At 38.5% G+C, this 24494-nt stretch overlaps 1 protein-coding gene across 6 annotated transcripts in view; it reads left to right on the top strand.

The window, feature by feature from the left end:
• NUMB (NUMB endocytic adaptor protein) overlaps positions 1-24494 on the top strand; it is a 498823-nt gene that overhangs the window by 264932 nt on the left and 209397 nt on the right. For 5 of the 6 annotated variants that reach the window (XM_053697791.1, XM_053697786.1, XM_053697789.1 and 2 more), the window contains 2 exons: positions 15363-15437; positions 23913-23945. In XM_053697791.1, the coding sequence (XP_053553766.1) occupies positions 15363-15437; positions 23913-23945 (108 nt within the window). The remainder of the gene's footprint in view (positions 1-15362; positions 15438-23912; positions 23946-24494) is intronic. The other variant, XM_053697790.1, reaches the window with a different exon arrangement.

Raw genomic sequence — 24494 nt, 5'->3', positions numbered from 1 at the left:
AAAGGGTTTATCCGCTAGTTCGCTAAAGGGACAGATTTCAGCTCTGTCTATTCTTTTACACAAACGTCTGGCAGAAAATCGTCCAGGCCTTTTGTCAGGCTTTGGCTAGAATTAAGCCTGTGTTTAAAGCTGTTGCTCCTCCGTGGAGCTTAAACTTGGTTCTTAAAGTTCTTCAGGGTGTTCCGTTTGAACCCCTTCATTCCATTGATATTAAGCTTTTATCTTGGAAGGTTTTGTTTTTGATGGCTATTTCCTCGGCTCGAAGAGTCTCTGAGTTATCTGCCTTACATTGTGATTCTCCTTATCTGATCTTTCATTCAGACAAGGTAGTACTGCGTACTAAACCTGGGTTTTTGCCTAAGGTTGTTTCTAACAGGAATATCAATCAAGAGATTGTTGTTCCATCATTATGTCCTAATCCTTCTTCAAAGAAGGAACGTCTTTTGCATAATCTAGACGTGGTCCGTGCTCTGAAGTTCTACTTACAGGCAACTAAAGATTTTAGACAAACTTCTTCTCTGTTTGTCGTTTACTCTGGACAGAGGAGAGGTCAAAAGGCTTCGGCTACCTCTCTCTCTTTTTGGCTTCGTAGCATAATACGTTTAGCCTATGAGACTGCTGGACAGCAGCCTCCTGAAAGAATTACAGCTCATTCCACTAGAGCTGTGGCTTCCACCTGGGCCTTTAAAAATGAGGCCTCTGTTGAACAGATTTGCAAGGCTGCAACTTGGTCTTCACTTCATACTTTTTCCAAATTTTACAAATTTGACACTTTCGCTTCTTCGGAGGCTGGTTTTGGGAGAAAGGTTCTACAGGCAGTGGTTCCTTCTGTTTAATGTTCCTGCCTTGTCCCTCCCATCATCCGTGTACTTAGCTTTGGTATGGGTATCCCATAAGTAATGGATGACCCGTGGACTGAACACACTTAACAAGAGAAAACATAATTTATGCTTACCTGATAAATTTATTTCTCTTGTAGTGTGTTCAGTCCACGGCCCGCCCTGTCTTTTTAAGGCAGGTTCTAAATTTTAAAATTATAACTCCAGTCACCACTGCACCCTATAGTTTCTCCTTTCTCGTCTTGTTTCGGTCGAATGACTGGATATGACATGTGAGGGGAGGAGCTATATAGCAGCTCTGCTTGGGTGATCCTCTTGCAACTTCCTGTTGGGAAGGAGAATATATCCCATAAGTAATGGATGACTCGTGGACTGAACACACTACAAGAGAAATAAATTTATCAGGTAAGCATAAATTATGTTTTTTTCCTCTAGGAGTGCAGAATTTACACCTCTCAACATGATGGTTTCCCAAGAGTAAATAGTGGGATTTTATCTGGTGTAGCATTTTATATCATCACCTTTTATTTATAATTTGTCAACATATTGCACAGTGCTATATGGGGGTGGGGGTAGGATGCAATAAATAAAGACAAGTAGAGTAAATCAAACTGGGACAAAATTATTGCAGGGCCCTACTCACTAGAGAGCTTTCAATCTATGGGGGGTAGTTATCAAGCCGTCTACTTTTCTGGCTTCGCCGGCCCAGTACGTCCGCCTAAGCTCGCCTACCTTCGCCGCCGCGGACCTTGAATACGTTCGCCTAAGTTATCAAATAAAGCTGTCAAAAAGCCGCGGGCTGATGAGCAGCGGACTGTGAGAGTTATCACTCATCCGATCTCGCTGCTCTTCGGCTTTTTCCCAGCTTTATTGCTAGCCTGTCACTAAGCACCCACACTAAACTACACTGTTCTATCCCTATACCGGCGCCCCCGGAGCCTCCCGCAACTAAATAAAGTTACTAACCACTAAACCGCCGCTCCTAGACCCTGCCGCAACTCTTATAAATGTATTAACCCCTAAACCGCTGCTCCTAGACCCTGCCGCAACTCTTATAAATGTATTAACCCCTAATCCGCCGCTCCCGGAGCCCACCGCCACCTACAATATACCTAGTAACCCCTATCCTGCCCCCCCTATACCGTCGCCCTCTATAATAAAATTATTAACCCCTATCCTGCTGATCCCGCACCTCGCCGCAACTAAATAGTTTAACCCCTAAACCGCCGCTCCCTGAACCCGCCGCAACCTATATTAAACCTATTAACCCCCTATCCTGCCCCCCTACACCGTCGCCACCTATAATAAATTTATTAACCCCTATCCTGCCCCCCACTACGACGCTGCCACTGTAATAAATTTATTAACCCCTAAACCTAAGTCTAACACTAACCCTAATGCCCCCTAACTTAAATATTAATTAAATAAATCTAAATAATATTTATATTATGAACTAAATTAATCCTATTTAAAACTAAATACTTGCCTTTAAAATAAACCCTAATATAGCTACAATATAAATAATAATTATATTGTAGCTATCTTAGGATTTATTTTTATTTTACAGGTACCTTTCAATTTATTTTAACTAGGTACAATAGCTATTAAATAGTTATTAACTATTTAATAGCTTACCTAGCTAAAATAAAGAGAAATTTACCTGTAAAATAAATCCTAACCTAAGTTACAATTCCACCTAACACTACACTATACTTTAATAAATTATTCCTATTTAAAACTAAATACTTACCTGTAAAATAAACCCTAATATAGCTACAATATAAATAATAATTATATTGTAGCTATCTTAGGATTTATATTTATTTTACAGGTAACTTTGTATTTATTTTAGCTAGTTAGAATAGTTATTAAATAGTTATTAACTATTTAATAACTACCTAGCTAAAAGAAATACAAAATTACCTGTAAAATAAATCCTAACCTAAGTTACAATTAAACCTAATACTACACTATCATTAAATTAATTAAATAAACTACCTACAAATAACTACAATTAAATACAATTACATAAACTAACTAAAGTACAAAAAATAAAAAAAGCTGTTACAGAAAATAAAAAAATAAGTTACAAACATTTTACAAATATTACAACAATTTTAAGCTACTTACACCTAATCTAAGCCCCCTAATAAAATAACAAGCCCCCCCCCAAAATAAAAAAATGCCCTACCCTATTGTAAATTAAATAAAGTTCAACGCTCGTTTACCTTACCAGCCCTTAAAAGGGCCATTTGTGGGGGCATGCCCCCAAAAGTTCAGCTCTTTTGCCTGTAAATGAAAAATACAACCCCCCCAACATTAAAACCCACCACCCACATACCCCTAATCTAACCCAAACCCCCCTTACAAAAACCTAACACTAATCCCCTGAAGATCATCCTACCTTGAGTCGTCTTCACTCAGCCGAGCAGCGATGGAACCCAAGTGGACATCCGGACCGGCAGAAGTGATCATCCAAGGGGCACTGAAGAAGTCTTCCATCCGATGAAGTCATCATCCAGGCGGCGCTGAAGAAGTCTTCGATCCGGGCGATGTCATCTTCCAAGCCGGGTCTTGAATCTTCCTTTCGCCGCCGCGGAACATCCTTCTTCACCGACGGACTACGACGAATGAAGGCTCCTTTAAGGGACGTCATCCAAGATGGCGTCCCCTCAATTCCGATTGACTGATAGGATTCTATCAGCCAATCGGAATTAAGGTAGGAAAAATCTGATTGGCTGATTCCATCAGCCAATCAGATTCAAGTTCAATCCGATTGGCTGATCCAATCAGCCAATCAGATTGAGCTCGCATTCTATTGGCTGTTCCAATCAGCCAATAGAATGCGAGCTCTATCTGATTGGAGCGCCCCTTGGATGATCACTTCTGCCGGTCCGGATGTCCACTTGGGTTCCATCGCTGCTCGGCTGAGTGAAGACGACTCAAGGTAGGATGATCTTCAGGGGATTAGTGTTAGGTTTTTGTAAGGGGGGTTTGGGTTAGATTAGGGGTATGTGGGTGGTGGGTTTTAATGTTGGGGGGGGGGGTTGTATTTTTCATTTACAGGCAAAAGAGCTGAACTTTTGGGGGCATGCCCCCACAAATGGCCCTTTTAAGGGCTGGTAAGGTAAACGAGCGTTGAACTTTATTTAATTTACAATAGGGTAGGGCATTTTTTTATTTTGGGGGGGGTTTGTTATTTTATTAGGGGGCTTAGATTAGGTGTAATTAGCTTAAAATTGTTGTAAAATTTGTAAAATGTTTAACTTATTTTTTTGTTTTCTGTAACTTAGCTTTTTTTATTTTTTGTACTTTAGTTAGTTTATGTAATTGTATTTAATTGTAGTTATTTGTAGGTAGTTTATTTAATTAATTTAATGATAGTGTAGTATTAGGTTTAATTGTAACTTAGGTTGGGATTTATTTTACAGGTAATTTTGTATTTCTTTTAGCTAGGTAGTTATTAAATAGTTAATAACTATTTAATAACTATTCTAACTAGCTAAAATAAATACAAAGTTACCTGTAAAATAAATATAAATCTTAAGATAGCTACAATGTAATTATTATTTATATTGTAGCTATATTAGGGTTTATTTTACAGGTAAGTATTTAGTTTTAAATAGGAATAATATATTAAAGTGTAGTGTTAGGTGTAATTGTAACTTAGGTTAGTTTTTATTTTACATGTAAATTTCTCTTTATTTTAGCTAGGTAAGCTATTAAATAGTTAATAACTATTTAATAGCTATTGTACCTAGTTAAAATAAATACAAAGTTGCCTGTAAAATAAAAATAAATCCTAAGATAGCTACAATATAATTATTATTTATATTGTAGCTATATTAGGGTTTATTTTACAGGTAAGCATTTAGTTTTAAATAGGATTAATGTAGTTAATAATAGAAATATTATTTAGATTTATTTAATTAATATTTAAGTAAAGGGGGCATTAGGGTTAGTGTTAGACTTAGGTTTAGGGGTTAATAACGTTATTATAGAGGGCGGCGGTATAGGGGGGCAGGATAGGGGTTAATAGGTATAATGTAGGTGGCGGTGGGCTCCGGGAGCGGCGGTTTAGGGGTTAATACATTTATTATAGTTGCGGTGGGCTCCGGGAGGCGGCGGTTTAGGGGTTAATATGTATAGAGTAGCTTGCGGTGGGCTCCGGGAGCGGCGGTTTAGGGGGTAATAACTTTATTTAGATGCGGCGGTGTAGGGGGGACAGATTATGGGTGTTTAGACTCGGGGTACATGTTAGGGTGTTAGGTGCAGACATCTCCCATAGGAATGAATGGGATGTCTGTCAGCAGCGAACTTGTACTTTCACTATGGTCAGACTCCCATTGATTCCTATGGGATCCGCCGCCTCCAGGCTGGCGCTTTGAAAACCAGGTACGCTGGGCCGTAAAAGTGCCGAGCGTACCTGCTAGTTTTTTGATAACTAGCAAAAGTAGTGAGATTGTGCCGCACTTGTGTGCGGAACATCTGGAGTGACGTAAGAATCGATCTGTGTCGGACTGAGTCCGGCGGATCGAAGCTTACGTCACAAAATTCTACTTTTGCCGGTCTCGAGCCTTTGATAACTAAGGCGTATCAGCTTCGACACAAATACGCTGCGGAATTCCAGCGTATTTGAGGTTGACGGCTTGATAACTAGGCCCCTAAGTGTCTATGTAATTCTGCAGTTTGCATCTAACCCTTTGGACAATTGACCTCAACTAATCCCAGTAGTATTATAGCACAAATGTGTCCAATTAAAGTATTTTTCTGAATATTTGGCATCACAGAATACATTTGTTCACTCCTCATTCTTATTCCACCCAGTCAATATGCTTTACTATGGTCAACAGCGCCCTAAAGTAGCCAACAGCTCAAGACAATCAAACCATTCAAGACCTTCAGTCTCTGTACAATCCTTGTTGGTCCTCGGGACAGATGGCCTTGCTCATCTCTTTTCACAGTTGTTAACAAAATACAGCTGGGAAAGTCCTCTTGAAATATTGATCAACAGTATTCTATGGAGAATCTTCAAGGCTTTGAGTGTTAGGGTCCAAAATGCCTGCCCTATTATTGCCATTGGCGATTTACTTCTGAGTATTTATAAACTTAGGACAAGAGATACTGCTCATGATGTTCCTCCAAGGCTGTGACTTGAGAGAATAGGGCCCTGGTTGGCTCCAGTGGCGATTGTTTTTTTTAGGGAGTGCGTGTGACTGGGGGCATTATGAAGGATGTAACCACAAGGTAAATCTCATTTAGGAAATGCATGTATAGGGCATGCATCTTTTAAATGCTTTCATTGCAATTGAAGTAAATTGTTAAAGGGACGGTGCAATGTGATTTACCCCCTCCTTTTTAATGTATTCCCAACAATCTATTTTACTTGCTGGGATATATTAAATTGTTTAGAAAAAGTTCCTTTACATTTATTTTGATATTTGAAATGACAGATTTTCCCCTTTGCTAAAAAATGTCAATACTTAAAGATTTGTTATAGAAAAGCTATGTAAACTAAACAATTTAGAAGAAATTGGGTTGTGGCTTCAATTAGAAAAGACAGCTATTTCATATACAATTATTCCCTGTACATTTTAAACACTGCAGCTGATATAATAAGTTTTTGTAAACACATTGACACCTTAACAGCCGACGTATGTTTTAACTCTTGGGAGTTATGTAATGCAGCTCTTGCCAACCACTCTATATCCGAAGGCCTCCTGGAGTGAGGTATGTAGTAATAGCGTGTTTTGCTGATTTTTGTGAGACCCATGCTATTAAAGCGCTAGAAACTCCTCCTTAAGGACACACAATGTATAGATTTACGTCAATGTTGTTAAGGAGAAGCCAGATTTACAGTACACTATCCCTTTAATGCATCAGTTCATTTATGCTGTTGAACCCAGCTAACTGCCAAATAATTCACAAATAGTATGAGGTGAAGCAAAATTTCTTGTAATCAGGGCCGCCATCAGGGGGTGACAGCGGTGACTCCTGTCAGGGGCCCAATGGGCCAGGGGGGCCCCATGAGGCAAGAACTAAAAAAAAAAAATTTTTTTTTCTTTTTACATTTTGGCAGAGACCAGTAGGTACTACAGCAGAGTGCTAATTGAGCATGGAAAATGTTATTACAAGGAGTAAAGTATTAGCATTTGAGAGGATTTATGAGTGTTCACTAAACCACTATGCACAGAGTGAGACAGACTTGGCACTTTGTTTGTACAGTGTGTGCCTAAGTCAGACAGCAGATCACTTTCATTTGCAGAGGAGGTAGGACTTACTTAGCAAATGTTTTTTATTTCTTGGTGCAATTTCAGATTGTAACTTCAGTGTGGTAGTAGTTGTATGGTGGGGCCAGGGGTCCATAAAAACAATTTTTTTAGCAGCAGTGTATTTATGATTATTTGACAATGCTGTAGAAATTCTATGTTTAAAACCATGCAGAAATGTTTCCTCCTCAATAAACAAATGGTAGGTGCCCTTTTGGCAGATATGCATTTTATATATATATATATATATATATATATATATATATATATATATATATATATATATATATATATATATATATATATATATATATATATATATATAATTATATCATTCCAGTTTACTGCCCCTTTGTTTGAAATGAGACAGGTTAACTTAAAACTGTTCAGTTTATACTACAGCTGACGTAATTTTGAAATACATACCAACAAGCCTAAATCCTGCATTTAACCAGATCTAATGGTATGAGTACCACAGATTATGGTTTCACCAAGACCATATAGAATACAGCATTTTCAAAATCCATAAGTACAGCTGACAGATAGGAATATTTGTACACTATATTTGAAGTGGTGCTCTTGGTTGGGGAAAATGGGGGAAAAACAAACAAACATATGTCAACCTTTTAAAAGTACTTTTCTTTATCTAGCCATCTACCCAGATCATTAATGTACATTTTTGAATTCACTGAATTATTTTTTGTTTACACATTTACAAATATGATTCTTTAAAAAGTGATCTCTTAATGTCTGCAATTTTCTGTTCCTTTTTAGGACATTTTGATCTTACTACTGATTATTCACATCTTTCTACAGACTTTGAGACTAATGAGACCTTTATGGAAGTCACCAATCCACTATTTAACCTTTAAATTATTTTAGGCAGTTCAGGGCCCTTACTTTCAGTCATTGCATGCTGCTGTCATCATTTAGTTGGCATCTTCCTTTTCAAAAAGATAATCAGAATTCCATATTTTGTTTTCTAAATCTCTTTTTTTTTTTACAAAACTGTAGTCTACCTCATTACTTGTCAGGTCAATGTAATAAAGTGCTGAGTGTCTGTTTGGGTGTTTCTTTGCATGTCTGCTAGAGTGTCTATATGTGAATCCTTATGTGTGAGTGTGTGTGTGTGTTTCAGTGTATGAGTGTGAGTGTGTGTGTGTTTCAATGTATGAGTGTGTGTGTGTTTCAGTGTATGAGTGTGAGTGTGTGTGTGTTTCAGTGTATGTTACTACCTTTACAACATTTTCAAGTTTAAATAGACACTTAAGAATAAAGTGCATATACGTTTTAGTCACTTGGTCAAAAATTGCACATGTCAAAGGGGGGGGGGGCCTGATCAATGGTTAAGTCAGGGGCCCCAAAATTTCTAGTGGCGGCCCTGCTTCTAATTCTTTAACTTTCGCTGCATGTGGGTCCCTATCATAAATTGAGGGTTGTATTTTTTGTTTAGGTATGTAAGGTACTTGTGATTCCTACCTAAATGCTTTATTCCACAGTAAATTTAATTTGGACACAATGATGGTGGTTGTAATATCTGTATTGAGTGAATAACCAAGAGCTATATAATTCCATGAGAAATAAGTTGTATAAGACCTCAAAAGTAAACGTGTGTATACTATTTATGTTGTATTTCAGGCCCTAGCTTAGTGTGTGTAAAAGAAAAAGTAACTTAACTTGTTTCGACACTTTTTCAATACAAAAAAAAGAGAAAATTTCCTTATGTGAAGAATTTAAAATATAAATAAAAACATTAATGAAACGCACTGTACAGCAAATGTAAATTCAGTTTTTACTTTAAGGACCAAAATAATTTCTCCAACATAGGTGTGTCCGGTCCACGGCGTCATCCTTACTTGTGGGATATTCTCTTCCCCAACAGGAAATGGCAAAGAGCCCAGCAAAGCTGGTCACATGATCCCTCCTAGGCTCCGCCTACCCCAGTCATTCTCTTTGCCGTTGTACAGGCAACATCTCCACGGAGATGGCTTAGAGTTTTTTAGTGTTTAACTGTAGTTTTTATTATTCAATCAAGAGTTTGTTATTTTAAAATAGTGCTGGTATGTACTATTTACTCAGAAACAGAAAAGAGATGAAGATTTCTGTTTGTATGAGGAAAATGATTTTAGCACCGTAACTAAAATCCATGGCTGTTCCACACAGGACTGTTGAGAGCAATTAACTTCAGTTGGGGGAACAGTGTGCAGTCTCTTGCTGCTTGAGGTATGACACATTCTAACAAGACGATGTAATGCTGGAAGCTGTCATTTTTCCCTATGGGATCCGGTAAGCCATGTTTATTACGATGGTAAATAAGGGCTTCACAAGGGCTTATTAAGATTGTAGACTTTTCTGGGCTAAATCGATTCAGTTTTAAAACATATTTAGCTTTGAGGAATCATTTTATCTGGGTATATTGATATTATAAATATCGGCAGGCACTGTATTAGACACCTTATTTCTCTGGGGCTTTCCCAAAGCATAAGCAGAGCCTCATTTTCGCGCCGGTGTGGCGCACTTGTTTTTGAGAGGCATGGCATGCAGTCGCATGTGAGAGGAGCTCTGATACTTAGAAAAGACTTTCTGAAGGCGTCATTTGGTATCGTATTCCCCTTTGGGTTTGGTTGGGTCTCAGCAAAGCAGATACCAGGGACTGTAAAGGGGTTAAAGTGTTAAAACGGCTCCGGTTCCGTTATTTTAAGGGTTAAAGCTTCCAAATTTGGTGTGCAATACTTTTAAGGCTTTAAGACACTGTGGTGAAAATTTGGTGAATTTTGTACAATTCCTTCATGTTTTTTCGCAATTGCAGTAATAAAGTGTGTTCAGTTTAAAATTTAAAGTGACAGTAACGGTTTTATTTTAAAACGTTTTTTGTACTTTATTATCAAGTTTATGCCTGTTTAACATGTCTGAACTACCAGATAGACTGTGTTCTGAATGTGGGGAAGCCAGAATTCCTGTTCATTTAAATAAATGTGATTTATGTGATAATGACAATGATGCCCAAGATGATTCCTCAAGTGAGGGGAGTAAGCATGGTACTGCATCATTCCCTCCTTCGTCTACACGAGTCTTGCCCACTCAGGAGGCCCCTAGTACATCTAGCGCGCCAATACTCCTTACTATGCAACAATTAACGGCTGTAATGGATAATTCTGTCAAAAACATTTTAGCCAAAATGAACCCTTGTCAGCGTAAGCGTGGCTGCTCTGTTTTAGTTACTGAAGAGCATGACGACGCTGATATTAATATCTCTGAAGGGCCCCTAACTCAATCTGAGGGGGCCAGGGAGGTTTTGTCTGAGGGAGAAATTACTGATTCAGGGAACATTTCTCAACAGGCTGAACCTGATGTAATTGCATTTAAATTTAAGTTGGAACATCTCCGCATTCTGCTTAAGGAGGTATTATCCACTCTGGATGATTGTGAAAAGTTGGTCATCCCAGAGAAACTATGTAAAATGGACAAGTTCCTAGAGGTGCCGGAGCTCCCAGAAGCTTTTCCTATACCCAAGCGGGTGGCGGACATTGTTAATAAAGAATGGGAAAGGCCCGGTATTCCTTTCGTCCCTCCCCCCATATTTAAAAAATTGTTTCCTATGGTCGACCCCAGAAAGGACTTATGGCAGACAGTCCCCAAGGTCGAGGGAGCGGTTTCTACTTTAAACAAACGCACCACTATACCCATAGAGGATAGTTGCGCTTTCAAAGATCCTATGGATAAAAAATTAGAAGGTTTGCTTAAAAAGATGTTTGTTCAGCAGGGTTACCTTCTACAACCAATTTCATGCATTGTCCCTGTCACTACAGCCGCATGTTTCTGGTTTGATGAGCTGATAAAGGCGCTCGATAGTGATTCTCCTCCTTATGAGGAGATTATGGACAGAATCAATGCTCTCAAATTGGCTAATTCTTTCACCCTAGACGCCACTTTGCAATTGGCTAGGTTAGCGGCTAAGAATTCTGGGTTTGCTATTGTGGCGCGCAGAGCGCTTTGGTTGAAATCTTGGTCGGCTGATGCGTCTTCCAAGAACAAGCTACTAAACATTCCTTTCAAGGGGAAAACGCTGTTTGGCCCTGACTTGAAAGAGATTATCTCGGATATCACTGGGGGTAAGGGCCACGCCCTTCCTCAGGATCGGCCTTTCAAGGCGAAAAATAGACCTAATTTTCGTCCCTTTCGTAAAAACGGACCAGCCCAAAGTGCTACGTCCTCTAAGCAAGAGGGTAATACTTCTCAAGCCAAGCCAGCTTGGAGACCAATGCAAGGCTGGAACAAGGGAAAGCAGGCCAAGAAACCTGCCACTGCTACCAAGACAGCATGAAATATTGGCCCCCGATCCGGGACCGGATCTGGTGGGGGGCAGACTCTCTCTCTTCGCTCAGGCTTGGGCAAGAGATGTTCTGGATCCTTGGGCGCTAGAAATAGTCTCCCAGGGTTATCTTCTGGAATTCAAGGGACTTCCCCCAAGGGGGAGGTTCCACAGGTCTCAGTTGTCTTCAGACCACATAAAAAGACAGGCGTTCTTACATTGTGTAGAAGACCTGTTAAAAATGGGAGTGATTCATCCTGTTCCACTAAGAGAACAAGGGATGGGGTTCTACTCCAATCTGTTCATAGTTCCCAAAAAAGAGGGAACGTTCAGACCAATCTTAGATCTCAAGATCTTAAACAAGTTTCTCAAGGTTCCATCGTTCAAGATGGAAACCATTCGAACTATTCTTCCTTCCATCCAGGAAGGTCAATTCATGACCACGGTGGATTTAAAGGATGCGTATCTACATATTCCTATCCACAAGGAACATCATCGGTTCCTAAGGTTCGCATTCCTGGACAAACATTACCAGTTTGTGGCGCTTCCTTTCGGATTAGCCACTGCTCCAAGGATTTTCACAAAGGTACTAGGGTCCCTTCTAGCGGTGCTAAGACCAAGGGGCATTGCAGTAGTACCTTACCTGGACGACATTCTGATTCAAGCGTCGTCCCTTCCTCAAGCAAAGGCTCACACGGACATTGTCCTGGCCTTTCTCAGATCTCACGGCTGGAAAGTGAACGTGGAAAAGAGTTCTCTATCCCCGTCAACAAGGGTTCCCTTCTTGGGAACAATTATAGACTCCTTAGAAATGAGGATCTTTCTAACAGAGGCCAGAAAAACAAAACTTCTAGACTCTTGTCGGATACTTCATTCCGTTCCTCTTCCTTCCATAGCTCAGTGCATGGAAGTGATCGGGTTGATGGTGGCGGCAATGGACATAGTTCCTTTTGCGCGCATTCATCTAAGACCATTACAACTGTGCATGCTCAGTCAGTGGAATGGGGACTATACAGACTTGTCTCCGAAGATACAAGTAAATCAGAGGACCAGAGACTCACTCCGTTGGTGGCTGTCCCTGGACAATCTGTCTCAAGGGATGACGTTCCGCAGACCAGAGTGGGTCATTGTCACGACCGACGCCAGTCTGATGGGCTGGGGCGCGGTCTGGGGATCCCTGAAAGCTCAGGGTCTTTGGTCTCGGGAAGAATCTCTTCTACCGATAAATATTCTGGAACTGAGAGCGATATTCAATGCTCTCAAGGCCTGGCCTCGGCTAGCGAGGACCAAGTTCATACGGTTTCAATCAGACAACATGACAACTGTTGCGTACATCAACCATCAGGGGGGAACAAGGAGTTCCCTAGCGATGGAAGAAGTGACCAAAATCATTCTATGGGCGGAGTCTCACTCCTGCCACCTGTCTGCTATCCACATCCCAGGAGTGGAAAATTGGGAAGCGGATTTTCTGAGTCGTCAGACATTGCATCCGGGGGAGTGGGAACTCCATCCGGAAATCTTTGCCCAAGTCACTCACCTGTGGGGCATTCCAGACATGGATCTGATGGCCTCTCGTCAGAACTTCAAAGTTCCTTGCTACGGGGCCAGATCCAGGGATCCCAAGGCGGCTCTAGTGGATGCACTAGTAGCACCTTGGACCTTCAAACTAGCTTATGTGTTCCCGCCATTTCCTCTCATCCCCAGGCTGGTAGCCAGGATCAATCAGGAGAGGGCGTCGGTGATCTTGATAGCTCCTGCGTGGCCACGCAGGACTTGGTATGCAGATCTGGTGAATATGTCATCGGCTCCACCTTGGAAGCTACCTTTGAGACGAGACCTTCTTGTTCAGGGTCCGTTCGAACATCCGAATCTGGTTTCACTCCAGCTGACTGCTTGGAGATTGAACGCTTGATTTTATCGAAGCGAGGATTCTCAGATTCTGTTATCGATACTCTTGTTCAGGCCAGAAAGCCTGTAACTAGAAAGATTTACCACAAAATTTGGAAAAAATATATCTGTTGGTGTGAATCTAAAGGATTCCCTTGGGACAAGGTTAAGATTCCTAGGATTCTATCCTTCCTTCAAGAAGGATTGGAAAAAGGATTATCTGCAAGTTCCCTGAAGGGACAGATTTCTGCCTTGTCGGTATTACTTCACAAAAAGCTGGCAGCTGTGCCAGATGTTCAAGCCTTTGTTCAGGCTCTGGTTAGAATCAAGCCTGTTTACAAACCTTTGACTCCTCCTTGGAGTCTCAATTTAGTTCTTTCAGTTCTTCAGGGGGTTCCGTTTGAACCCTTACATTCCGTTGATATTAAGTTATTATCTTGGAAAGTTTTATTTTTAGTTGCGATTTCTTCTGCTAGAAGAGTCTCAGAATTATCTGCTCTGCAGTGTTCTCCTCCTTATCTGGTGTTCCATGCAGATAAGGTGGTTTTACGTACTAAACCTGGTTTTCTTCCAAAAGTTGTTTCTAACAAAAACATTAACCAGGAGATTATCGTACCTTCTCTGTGTCCAAAACCAGTTTCAAAGAAGGAACGTTTGTTGCACAATTTGGATGTTGTTCGCGCTCTAAAATTCTATTTAGATGCTACAAAGGATTTTAGACAAACATCTTCCTTGTTTGTTGTTTATTCAGGTAAAAGGAGAGGTCAAAAAGCAACTTCTACCTCTCTCTCTTTTTGGATTAAAAGCATCATCGGATTGGCTTACGAGACTGCCGGACGGCAGCCTCCCGAAAGAATCACAGCTCATTCCACTAGGGCTGTGGCTTCCACATGGGCCTTCAAGAACGAGGCTTCTGTTGATCAGATATGTAGGGCAGCGACTTGGTCTTCACTGCACACTTTTACCAAATTTTACAAGTTTGATACTTTTGCTTCTTCTGAGGCTATTTTTGGGAGAAAGGTTTTGCAAGCCGTGGTGCCTTCCATTTAGGTGACCTGATTTGCTCCCTCCCTTCATCCGTGTCCTAAAGCTTTGGTATTGGTTCCCACAAGTAAGGATGACGCCGTGGACCGGACACACCTATGTTGGAGAAAACAGAATTTATGTTTACCTGATAAATTTCTTTCTCCAACGGTGTGTCCGGTCCACGGCCCGCCCTGGTTTTTTAATCAGGTCTGATAATTTATTTTCTTTAACTACAGTCACCACGGTACCATATGGTTTCTCCTATGCAAATATTCCTCCTTAACGTCGGTCGAATGACTGGGGTAGGCGGAGCCTAGGAGGGATCATGTGACCAGCTTTGCTGGGCTCTTTGCCATTTCCTGTTGGGGAAGAGAATATCCCACAAGTAAGGATGACGCCGTGGACCGGACACACCGTTGGAGAAAGAAATTTATCAGGTAAACATAAATTCTGTTTTTAAACTAATTTCATATTTTTTACTGCTTTTGTCATCAGTTTGAAACACATACATTTAATATAACAAATTTGTTTCACGGTGTCTTAAAGGGACAGAAACCCCCCCACAAATGGAACCCATGATTCAGATAGAGCATGCCATTTTAAGCAATTTTCTAATTTACCCCTATGATAAATGTTTTTGTTCTATTGCTATCTTTATTTAGTATAAAGTATTTAGCCACCAATCAGCAAGCACTACTCAGGTCTGAACTAAAAATGGGCCGGCACCTAAGCTTTACATTACTGCTTTTTCAAATAAAGATACCAAGAGTACAAAGGACAATTTATAATAGGCGTGTAAATTTGATTAGTAATTTAGTTGCTTAAAATTGCATGCGCTATCTGAATATTGAAAGAAAAAAAATTTGGTTTTGTGTCCCTTTAACAATTTTTTGATCCCGTGAATCTTTGAGTTTGAGTGGAAGCTTCTCTGAAAAACAGGACATTAATTTACACGTTCTTCTCTTTGTATGGAACTGAATAGGTGATTGTTTTTTTAATATTGAAATTGTTTTTTTTGTTTTTCCTCAGTATCTTGGACATGTAGAGGTGGATGAATCCCGAGGAATGCACATCTGTGAAGATGCAGTGAAAAGACTAAAATCTGTATGTACACCTGCAGTCTAAGTAAACTTCCACAAACTATGACTTTTTTTTTTAAACTTAAAAATATTAGCTCAGTAGCCGTCCTAGTTTATACCAGCTGATGTCTCAGGCTAGATGAGGATCCTTTATATTGCAATATCCTTAATGATATCCAGAAAATGAAAATGTATTTAACATCAGGATACAATTTTAACATCTTTACAAAAAAAAAAAGAACTATAAATATATATAAGTGTAAACCAGAATATTTAGTAGACAGACAGTGCTATCTGTGTGTGTATGTATGTATGTATGTGTATATCTATGGTGAATAACCCAAAAATCTCCCAGGCTCCTGGGTTTTTGAGCCCTGGTGTAAACATAATTTTAAAGTCTGTAATGTGGTATGATGATTGCTGAAAACAGGGACATATATCTTCTCATTCATGCTGCACATGATTTGTTCATCAATCATTTCCTACATGACATTACTTTTCCACCATAGTCTATATTGTCACCTACTGCAGCTGCCAAAGAGGGAAACCAAATTTGATGTTTCATTGAGAAAGTATTCATTGAGAAAGGATGTAAAATTAAGCTACCGATCACCTGTTCTTAATGGCACATAACAGTGACATAAAACATTAGAGCACTTTCTTTTAGTATTTAGTAGAACTTTTTTGTCTGCATGTTACAATGTGTTATACTCCTGAAAAGGCAGAAATGCACTACTGGAAATTAGCCAATAGCAAGAGGCATTGACATCAATCACTAATTAGCTCCCAAGAGTCTATTGCAGTTCTGGAGCTTACTTTAACTTTGCGTTTATTAAACACCTTTAGCAGGTGTAAAATAGATTTTTCTATGACAGAAACAGTACAATAATAAAATACTATTAACAAATAAGAGCGTTTTATGTGCCCTTTAAAGATAATTTGAATATAGGAACCAACAATAACCTGTTTTTGCCTTTCCCTGGTATTGTTCATGTGTTAATGAACTGCTTTAAAGTTGTCATGTTGAAAGTGAATAAAAAAAAAAAAAAAAAGTAAAAAAAAAAAAATATTAAAGGAGCTAAGGATTGAATTGTAAGGCAGATAACCATGGTTGTGAGGTAAGAAAAACACTGGTGGTTGTTTTGCTATACAATTGTTAAAGGGACAGTCTACACCAGAATATATATTGTTTTAAAAAAAAATAGATAATCCCTTTATTACCCATTCCCTTGTTTTGTATAACAAAGCAGTTATATTAATACAATTTCTTACCTCTGTGATTATCTTGTATCGAAGTCTCTGCAAACTGCTCCTTATTTCAGTTCTTTTGACAGACTTGCATTTTAGCCAATCAGAGCTGGCTCCTAGGAACTCCATGTGCGTGAGCACAGTGTTATCTATATGAAACACATGAATTAACACCCTCTAGTGGTGAAAAACTGTCAAAATGCCCTGAGATGAGAGGCGGCCTTCAAAGGCTTAGAAATTAGCATGTGAACGTCCTAGGTTTCGCTTTCATCTAAGAATATCAAGAGAACAAAGCAAAATTGGTGATACATGTAAATTTGAAAATTGTTTAAAATTACGTGCCCTATCTGAATAATGAAAGTTTGTTTTGGACTAGACTGTCCCTTTTTAATGTCACTTTAAAAGGATAGTTAAATTAGATCAGATTATAATATAAAATAGATCATTCAAAAAAACAACCCATAAACTATAAACCGAATGTATCCTGTATTTTGCCATAACTAACGTAAACTGAAATAGTGAGTTGATTATTTTCCTTCAAAAACAATACATTACTTTTAGAAACCACAGCATTTTTTGAGTTTGTTTATATTTGTATATTGTAATTACTTCCAATATATTTATATTGTTCTTTACATTTGAGTTTCTTGTGCTTTGATTTCTTTTTGTCATGTTTAACATTTTCTTGTTTTAGCAGGTTAAATAAAGGAATATTTATTATTTAAAAAAAATAAAACTTTTAACAATTAACCATTTTAGTTTTGGTTTAAAAATGTCAATCTTGCATGTTCACTTTTTTCTTTTTTTCTTAACTCTTAAAGTACTCATGGAGTATTTTTCGGTTTATTTAACACATGCTGATCTTGGAGTAAAATTAACGATTAACTGTCATCCTGAAATTAGCTAGTGGTGGTGAAACGTCTTTAGCTTCTGCTAGCTGCAAGACTGGCTTTCTGCAGTAGTTTGATAAATTAATTCTCACGGAACTTGGCAGCAAAAGGCTTGTTCTTTTTCCTTGCACAGACTTATTTTTTTCTCCCTTTTAGTGGTTCATGATTGTATTGAATTGTAATTCTTGAGTTAAAAGATGGGTATGTTACTAAACTGTCTACTGAATATTTTAAAATCATAAAACATTTTAAAGTTTAAAAGCGGTCACATAATTAATTAGGTAAATAAAATTTGTGAAGTATATACAGTCATACCTTCAGATACGTCATGATAGGTTTACTCTTTGCTTTTCTCTCTTGATCAAAGGAGTTTTTCTCTCTTGATCATAGGACTGTCTGGTTTTTTTTTGGGGGGGGGGAAATGCTGAGTTTGAATAAAATATTATTAATTTAAAATATAAAATCAAAACCAAAAAAATGTCTTTGTAAACAAATTTGCCTGAATTCAACGTACAGCCTTCCATAAAGGACATCAATGTATCATGTGTAGATATGATGCTCATCTTTTCTATCTGTTTATCTTAATTGGTTAGGACGAAGGTGCAAACTTTGCATTGCATATTAGTAGAAGTTGTAGATTAGTGATGAGTCACAGCTAAACGCTACACAATAAAAAAAAAATAATTTGCTGTATTGTATAGGCTTTCTGCTTTTCCACGATTTTACCTGGACAGTCCCAGAATCACAGGGTATGAGACCAGTCATTGGAAACCGGAGGCATCCTTGGTCATAATCAGGTGTCTGAATCCTATGGCTTACGTGCAACATGTAGCACAGAGGAGTACATGGCTTTTTGTGATAAACACATTTCTGCCTAGCGGTCAATTTTGTTAGCTAGATGCAGCACTACTCTCCTCTTCATGAATCGGCTGGGTAGCTTATGGGATATTTAGGTAAGGAGCTGATAGAACGACTTCAGATGAATGTGTGATGTGGGCAGGGCGATAATGAAGGGTCTCAGCTCCAGGTTCTAATGCGGGTATGAGGCTGACAGAAGGGCTGCAGGACCAGGGTCTGATATAGTTGTTTGTCTTACAGAGGGACTACCAAGCCAATGTTTGATCAGAGGTTTGATATGGCTATGGGGTTGACTAAGGTTCTGTAGGGCCGGGTTGTTATCTGAAGTCTGATGTGACTTAACTAAAGCTCTGCAGGGCAAGGTTCTGATGTGACTGTTGGTTTTACTAATGCTTGCAGGGCCAGGTTCTGATCAGAGGTCTGATGTGACTGTTGCTTTTACTAATGCTTGCACGGACAGGTTCTGATCAGAGGTCTGATTTAACTGTTGGTTTTATGAATGCTTGCAGGGCCAGGTTCTGATAAGATGTCTGATGTGACTGTTGGTTTTACTAATCCTTGCACGGACAGGTTCTGATCAGAGGTCTGATGTGACTTGGTTTTACTAATGCTTGAACGGACAGGTTCTGATCAGAGGTCTGATGTGACTGTTGGTTTTACTAATGCTTGCAGGGACAGGTTCTGATCAAAGGTCTGATTTAACTGTTGGTTTTATGAATTCTTGCTGGGACAGGTTCTGATCAGAGGTCTGATGTGACTTGGTTTTACTAATGCTTGCACGGACAGGTTCTGATCAGAGGTCTGATATGACTGTTGGTTTTACTAATTCTTGCACAGCCAGGTTCTGATCAGAGGTTTGATATGGCTATGGGGTTGACTAAGTTTCTGTAGGGCCGGGTTGTTATCTGAAGTCTGATGTGACTTAACTAAAGCTCTGCAGGGCAAGGTTCTGATGTGACTGTTGGTTTTACTAATGCTTGCACAGCCAGGTTCTGATCAGAGGTATGATGTGACTGTTGGTTTTACTAATGCGTGCACAGCCAGGTTCTGATCAGAGGTCTGATGTGACTGTTGGTTTTACTAATGCTTGCACGGACAGGTTCTGATCAGAGGTCTGATGTGACTGTTGGTTTTACGAATGCTTGCAGGGACAGGTTCTGATGAGGGGTCTGATTTAACTGTTGGTTTTATGAATGCTTGCGGCGGGGACAGGTTCTGATCTGAGGTTTGATGTGATTATTATTTTTTATGTTAGGGTTTAGTAAGGATTTATAGTTTAAAGGGACATGAAACCCAAATTTGCTTCAGTTTCATTATATACTTTGCTGAAAAGCATATCTAGATAGGCTCAGTAGCTGCTGATTGGTTGCTGCACATAGATGCCTTGTGTGATTGGCTCACCTATGTGCATTGCAGTTACTTCAACAAAGGATATCTAAAGAATGAAGCAAATTAGATAATAGACGTAAATTGGAATGGTGTTTCAAATTGTATTCTCTACTTGAATCATGAAAAAAATGGGGTTTAGTGTCCCTTTAAATGCTCAGTGTTGAGTTATAAACTATTTTTGTTTTTGATATTAATATTGGTTTAACTAAAACTCTGCAGAGCCAGGTTCTGATCTGCGGTTAGATGTTACTATGGGTATCATTAGGGGTCTGCAGGTACAGGAGTCTGAGGCGATGCTGACATATGGTTGGGAGAGAGGCTGCAGTCAGGTGTCCGATTTATTTTTAGTATTAATAGAGTATTACTTATTTAGGATAAAACCTTATGAAAAATAGGCTAGCACCACACTGGTCACGGTCACTTTATAGTGTTACTTTGGCAATGCGCTCATAAAAACCTGCCAGCCTCTAATCAAAACTAATGTATAAATGGAAAGGAAATACTTGGCATAACATATTAGGTTTAGGATCTTCATAATTTCAGATGAGACTTCAGCATGGTTAAATTATTAGTGATAGAAATGAAATGCGCCTAGAAATAAACTAAACATAGTAACCTATTTCATGATCTTCACAAATGTAAGATATCTTTCATTTAAAGGGACGGTCAACACCATAATTTTTGTTGTTTTAAAAAGATAGATAATCCCTTTATTACCCATTCCCCAGTTTTGCAAAACCAACACAGTTATAATACAGGTTTTACCTCCGTAATTACCTTGTATCTAAGCCTCTACAAACTGCCCCCTTATTTAAGTTCTTTTGACAGACTTGCATTTTAGTCAATCAGTGCTCACTCCTAGGTAACTTCACATGCATGAATGCCCTCTAGTGGTGAAAAGATGTCAAAATGCATTCAGATTAGAGGCGGCCTTCAAAGTCTAAGACAGAGCTTTTCAAACTTTTCATGTTGGTGACGCACTTTTTAGACCTACATCATTTCGCGACACAGTAATTCAATTGTACTAGCAAACAGGAGGTTAAACTAACTTCTTTTAAGAGATACGGACACGTACATAAATGATATAATAACAAAATGTATTTACAAGTAACAGTATGTATGTTCAAGAATTAAAAAAAGTTTAATACCACCAATAGCTACTTACTATTTTAATGGGCTGTATGAGGTTGATGGGATGAACACAGTTTCTGAATATTTGGTAAAATATTAGAGACAGATACTTGCATTTCATCATCAAGCATTTTTAAGCTTCCACTTCCTATCCAAATATCAGGAGCAGCAATGCACTACTGGGAGCTAGCTGCAAAAAAAACATTTTGACTTCTAACTTCAGCTCAGCGTTTAAGCTGCCACCCTCAGAGCTCTATGAGTTGCACTGACTACGGCCCGCGCTGCAAACACACTGCTATCCCACTCACTAACTACAAATGCAGTCACAAGCCGATTGAGGAGACTACACATGCAGTCAGGAGCCAATGTGCTGCCAATGGGAATAGTTTCAGTTCCCACTGAGCTGCGCCAATAGGTTAAGATGATTTGTGACCCACTAGGTATCAATCACGAGTCAACCATGTGATATGCGTAGCAAGCAGGTGGAAAGTCGGAAAACAAAAAAAAAAGTAAAATTTAAATTCAAAAAAATTTGTGCTGAAGCAGGGACACACCTACACACTGCTGCCGACACACTGTGTCACGACACACAGTTAAAGCACTGGTCTAAGAAATAAGCATATGAACCTCCTAGGTTTAGCTTTCAACTAAGAATACCAAGAGAACAAAGCAAAATTGAGGATAAAAGTAAATTGGAAAGTTGTTTAAAATTACATGCCCTATTTGAATCCTGGAAGGTTTTTTTGGACTTGACTATCGCTTTAAATCGGCAGCTGTAAAATAAACATATTGAGAAATATAGTAAATAATTACCCTGCAAAATATGATACTATTACACACATCTCTTTGAAATATTCTCTTCTAGTTCACTGCAGTTCAAAGTAGTATGTTTTAGAGAAGATTTAATTGCTCACAAGTTTGTCACTTTCAAATTCCATTGGTGTCCTGCTGAAACCTCATGTGATCGTAAAGTTTCAAGCAACATTCTATTTATTTATTTAAATAAAGGTCTGGCATAATCTGTTTTGAGCTGCCGTACACCAGCCACACACTCTCTCTTCCCCAGTTATTTCTCTTCTGTAGTCACTGACTTTAAGATATCATAATATTGTAATCATTGAAACAAAAGCTTATCCTGAAATAAAACTAAATCATTGACTGTAACTTAGCATTGTATTCTTGGTTTAAAGGGACATTGTACACTAGATTTTTCTTTGAAATAAATGTTTTGTAGATGATCCATTTATATAGCCCACCTGGTAATATTTTTATAAAAATGTATAGTTTTCAGACTTCTAACCAAGCCCCACAGTGTCAGATGTATAAGTGTATTTAGAGACTCATGCAAGCTCCTGTTTATCTGTCTTTTCATATACAGGGAAGGGGGGAGTGTCTGCTCTTTTTGTTTACCCAGCCTATTTCAGTGGGTGTCCCAGGCTACCTCATCAACTGTGCTAAACTGAGAGCGTCTAAGTACATTTTTAAAAGGTTTTATACTGGATTTTTGTATCTGTGCATATTCTTCTTTATAGTAGTGTCTATTACATGCAGTTATATGAAAATTGGTGTATAGTGCCCATTTAAAGATAAAACTCTGGTGGGGGGGGGGATTCCTGCTAAGAATATTTGGCTGTGCACCATTAACTATGGTCAAGGTCTTACAACTGTTTTACTTTTCTTGAATGCAAGGCATTTTAGTCACATTTGGCAACTGTCCACTTTTATCTTTTGCCATGTCTTCAGTCCTGTTAAGATATTTATTTTGATTGTTCCTCCAAGAAGTGTTAATGTAGTCCAGTTTTGGACGTAAAAAAACTGAGCTAGTCTGTTAGAATGGAGTGCCTTCATTTTGTTGTTCAGGCCTTAGACCTAGCCAGCAAATGATAGATTTAAATACACACATGTACACATTCAGTTTCACCCAGATCAATTTATGATTTTAAGTTTGTAGGTTCATGATATTACACATAAGCAACACACTAACAATATAATCTATATACACCAGTTTTTACCAACACAAGTCTTTAGCATAGTCATGACCTGCTTACCTATATACTTAAAGGGACACTAAACCCATTTTTTTTCTTTCATTCAGATAGAGAATTCAATGTTAAGCAACGTTCTAATTTACTCCTATTATCAATTTTTCTTCATTCTCTTGCTATCATTATTTGAAAAAGCAGGAATCTAAGCTAAGGAGCTCTCACATACTTGGTACAGCACCTAGGTTGCGCTTGCTGATTGGTGGCTAAATGTACCCACCAATCAGCAAGCGCTATCCAAGCCATTTTTACAGCAACACTTCAATAACTATAATATTATGAAGGTTGCTATAGTGTCTGGAAGGATTATATTTTGTATATGTTAAACACTATTTTTTTTTTCTTCTGGATATTTTTTTTGCTTTTTGCTGCCCTGTTCCACTGATTTTTGTAAAAAAAAAAACAAAAAAAAAAAAAAATTTTAAAATCACTGAAATAGTTTTAGGCTGTTTCATGAAAGCTTTCACTGTAAAGTGAGTTACTTATTCCCTTTTCCATAACTAAAACCTTTATAAATATGTTGCCAGATTATTTGGATATTGTTTAACCATTACTTTGAAATACTATTGGCCCTATTAATTTTAAGCTGATAAGCTAAGATAAAAGGTTAGATATAAAAAGGAAGAAGTAACTGAGTGTATGTATATATGTGTGTGTATATATGTATATACTATCAAGCCTTTAAGCTCTAGTCCTCTGCATGGGATGGGGTTAAGTGGGTGGTTCTCTGTTTTAGCACCTTTTTATTGCTGCTTATCTTCAAGACTACTTAACACCTTTTTTTCTCTGCATGGATATAAGGGATTTCCCCCTTCTGCTCTTGCCCTATCTGCAGAGTTTACTAATACCCCCTTGTTAAATGCATGTTGATTTACAACCTTGAAAAACATGTAGCTTCTGGCAGTAATAGTGCTCGACTTGTCCCCTCCCCTGTTCCTCCAGGAAAGGAAGTTCTTCAAAGGCTTCTTTGCAAAAGTAAGTTCCACACCACGTTTGTGTTTAAGTTTATAAGGAGTTACACACTGGTAAAATATAATCTTTATGCATAGCATTTGACAAATGGTCATTTCTGTCATAATTTTTTTATTAATTTTGTAGCTCCAGATGTTAATTAACTTTTGCAGCTCCTATTATGTTGCTCTGTGGTATTGATTGACCCTATTGCATGTAGAGTAGGAATATCCTTAAAATCTGACTGCTTTGGGGTGTTCGACAAATTGAGTTTGAAAACACCACTATTAAAAGCAATACAGCACATATGTCCCTTCTGTAATTGACAGCAAGTAGACTGTTACCTTAGGTATTGAGGTTCAGTTCAGTGCAGTATGTATGTACTGTATTTATTAAATTGTCCTTATTTTTACATTTTTATTTACATTGACATTGAGGCTTTTTTTTAGTAGCCCCTCTTTGTATATTAATTTAGGCTGGTTATTTTATGTAGCAGTTCATAAACTTAATAAATTGATCCGTTTAAAGACTACGGCATATTAATACGTTGACAGAATATGATACACAAACTTG

Source organism: Bombina bombina, chromosome 1, assembly GCF_027579735.1.
Source record: "Bombina bombina isolate aBomBom1 chromosome 1, aBomBom1.pri, whole genome shotgun sequence".
Classification (NCBI taxonomy): Eukaryota; Metazoa; Chordata; class Amphibia; order Anura; family Bombinatoridae; genus Bombina; species Bombina bombina.
The sequence above is the reverse complement of the archived record's forward strand: the minus strand, read 5'-3'. Positions and strand labels throughout refer to the sequence as shown.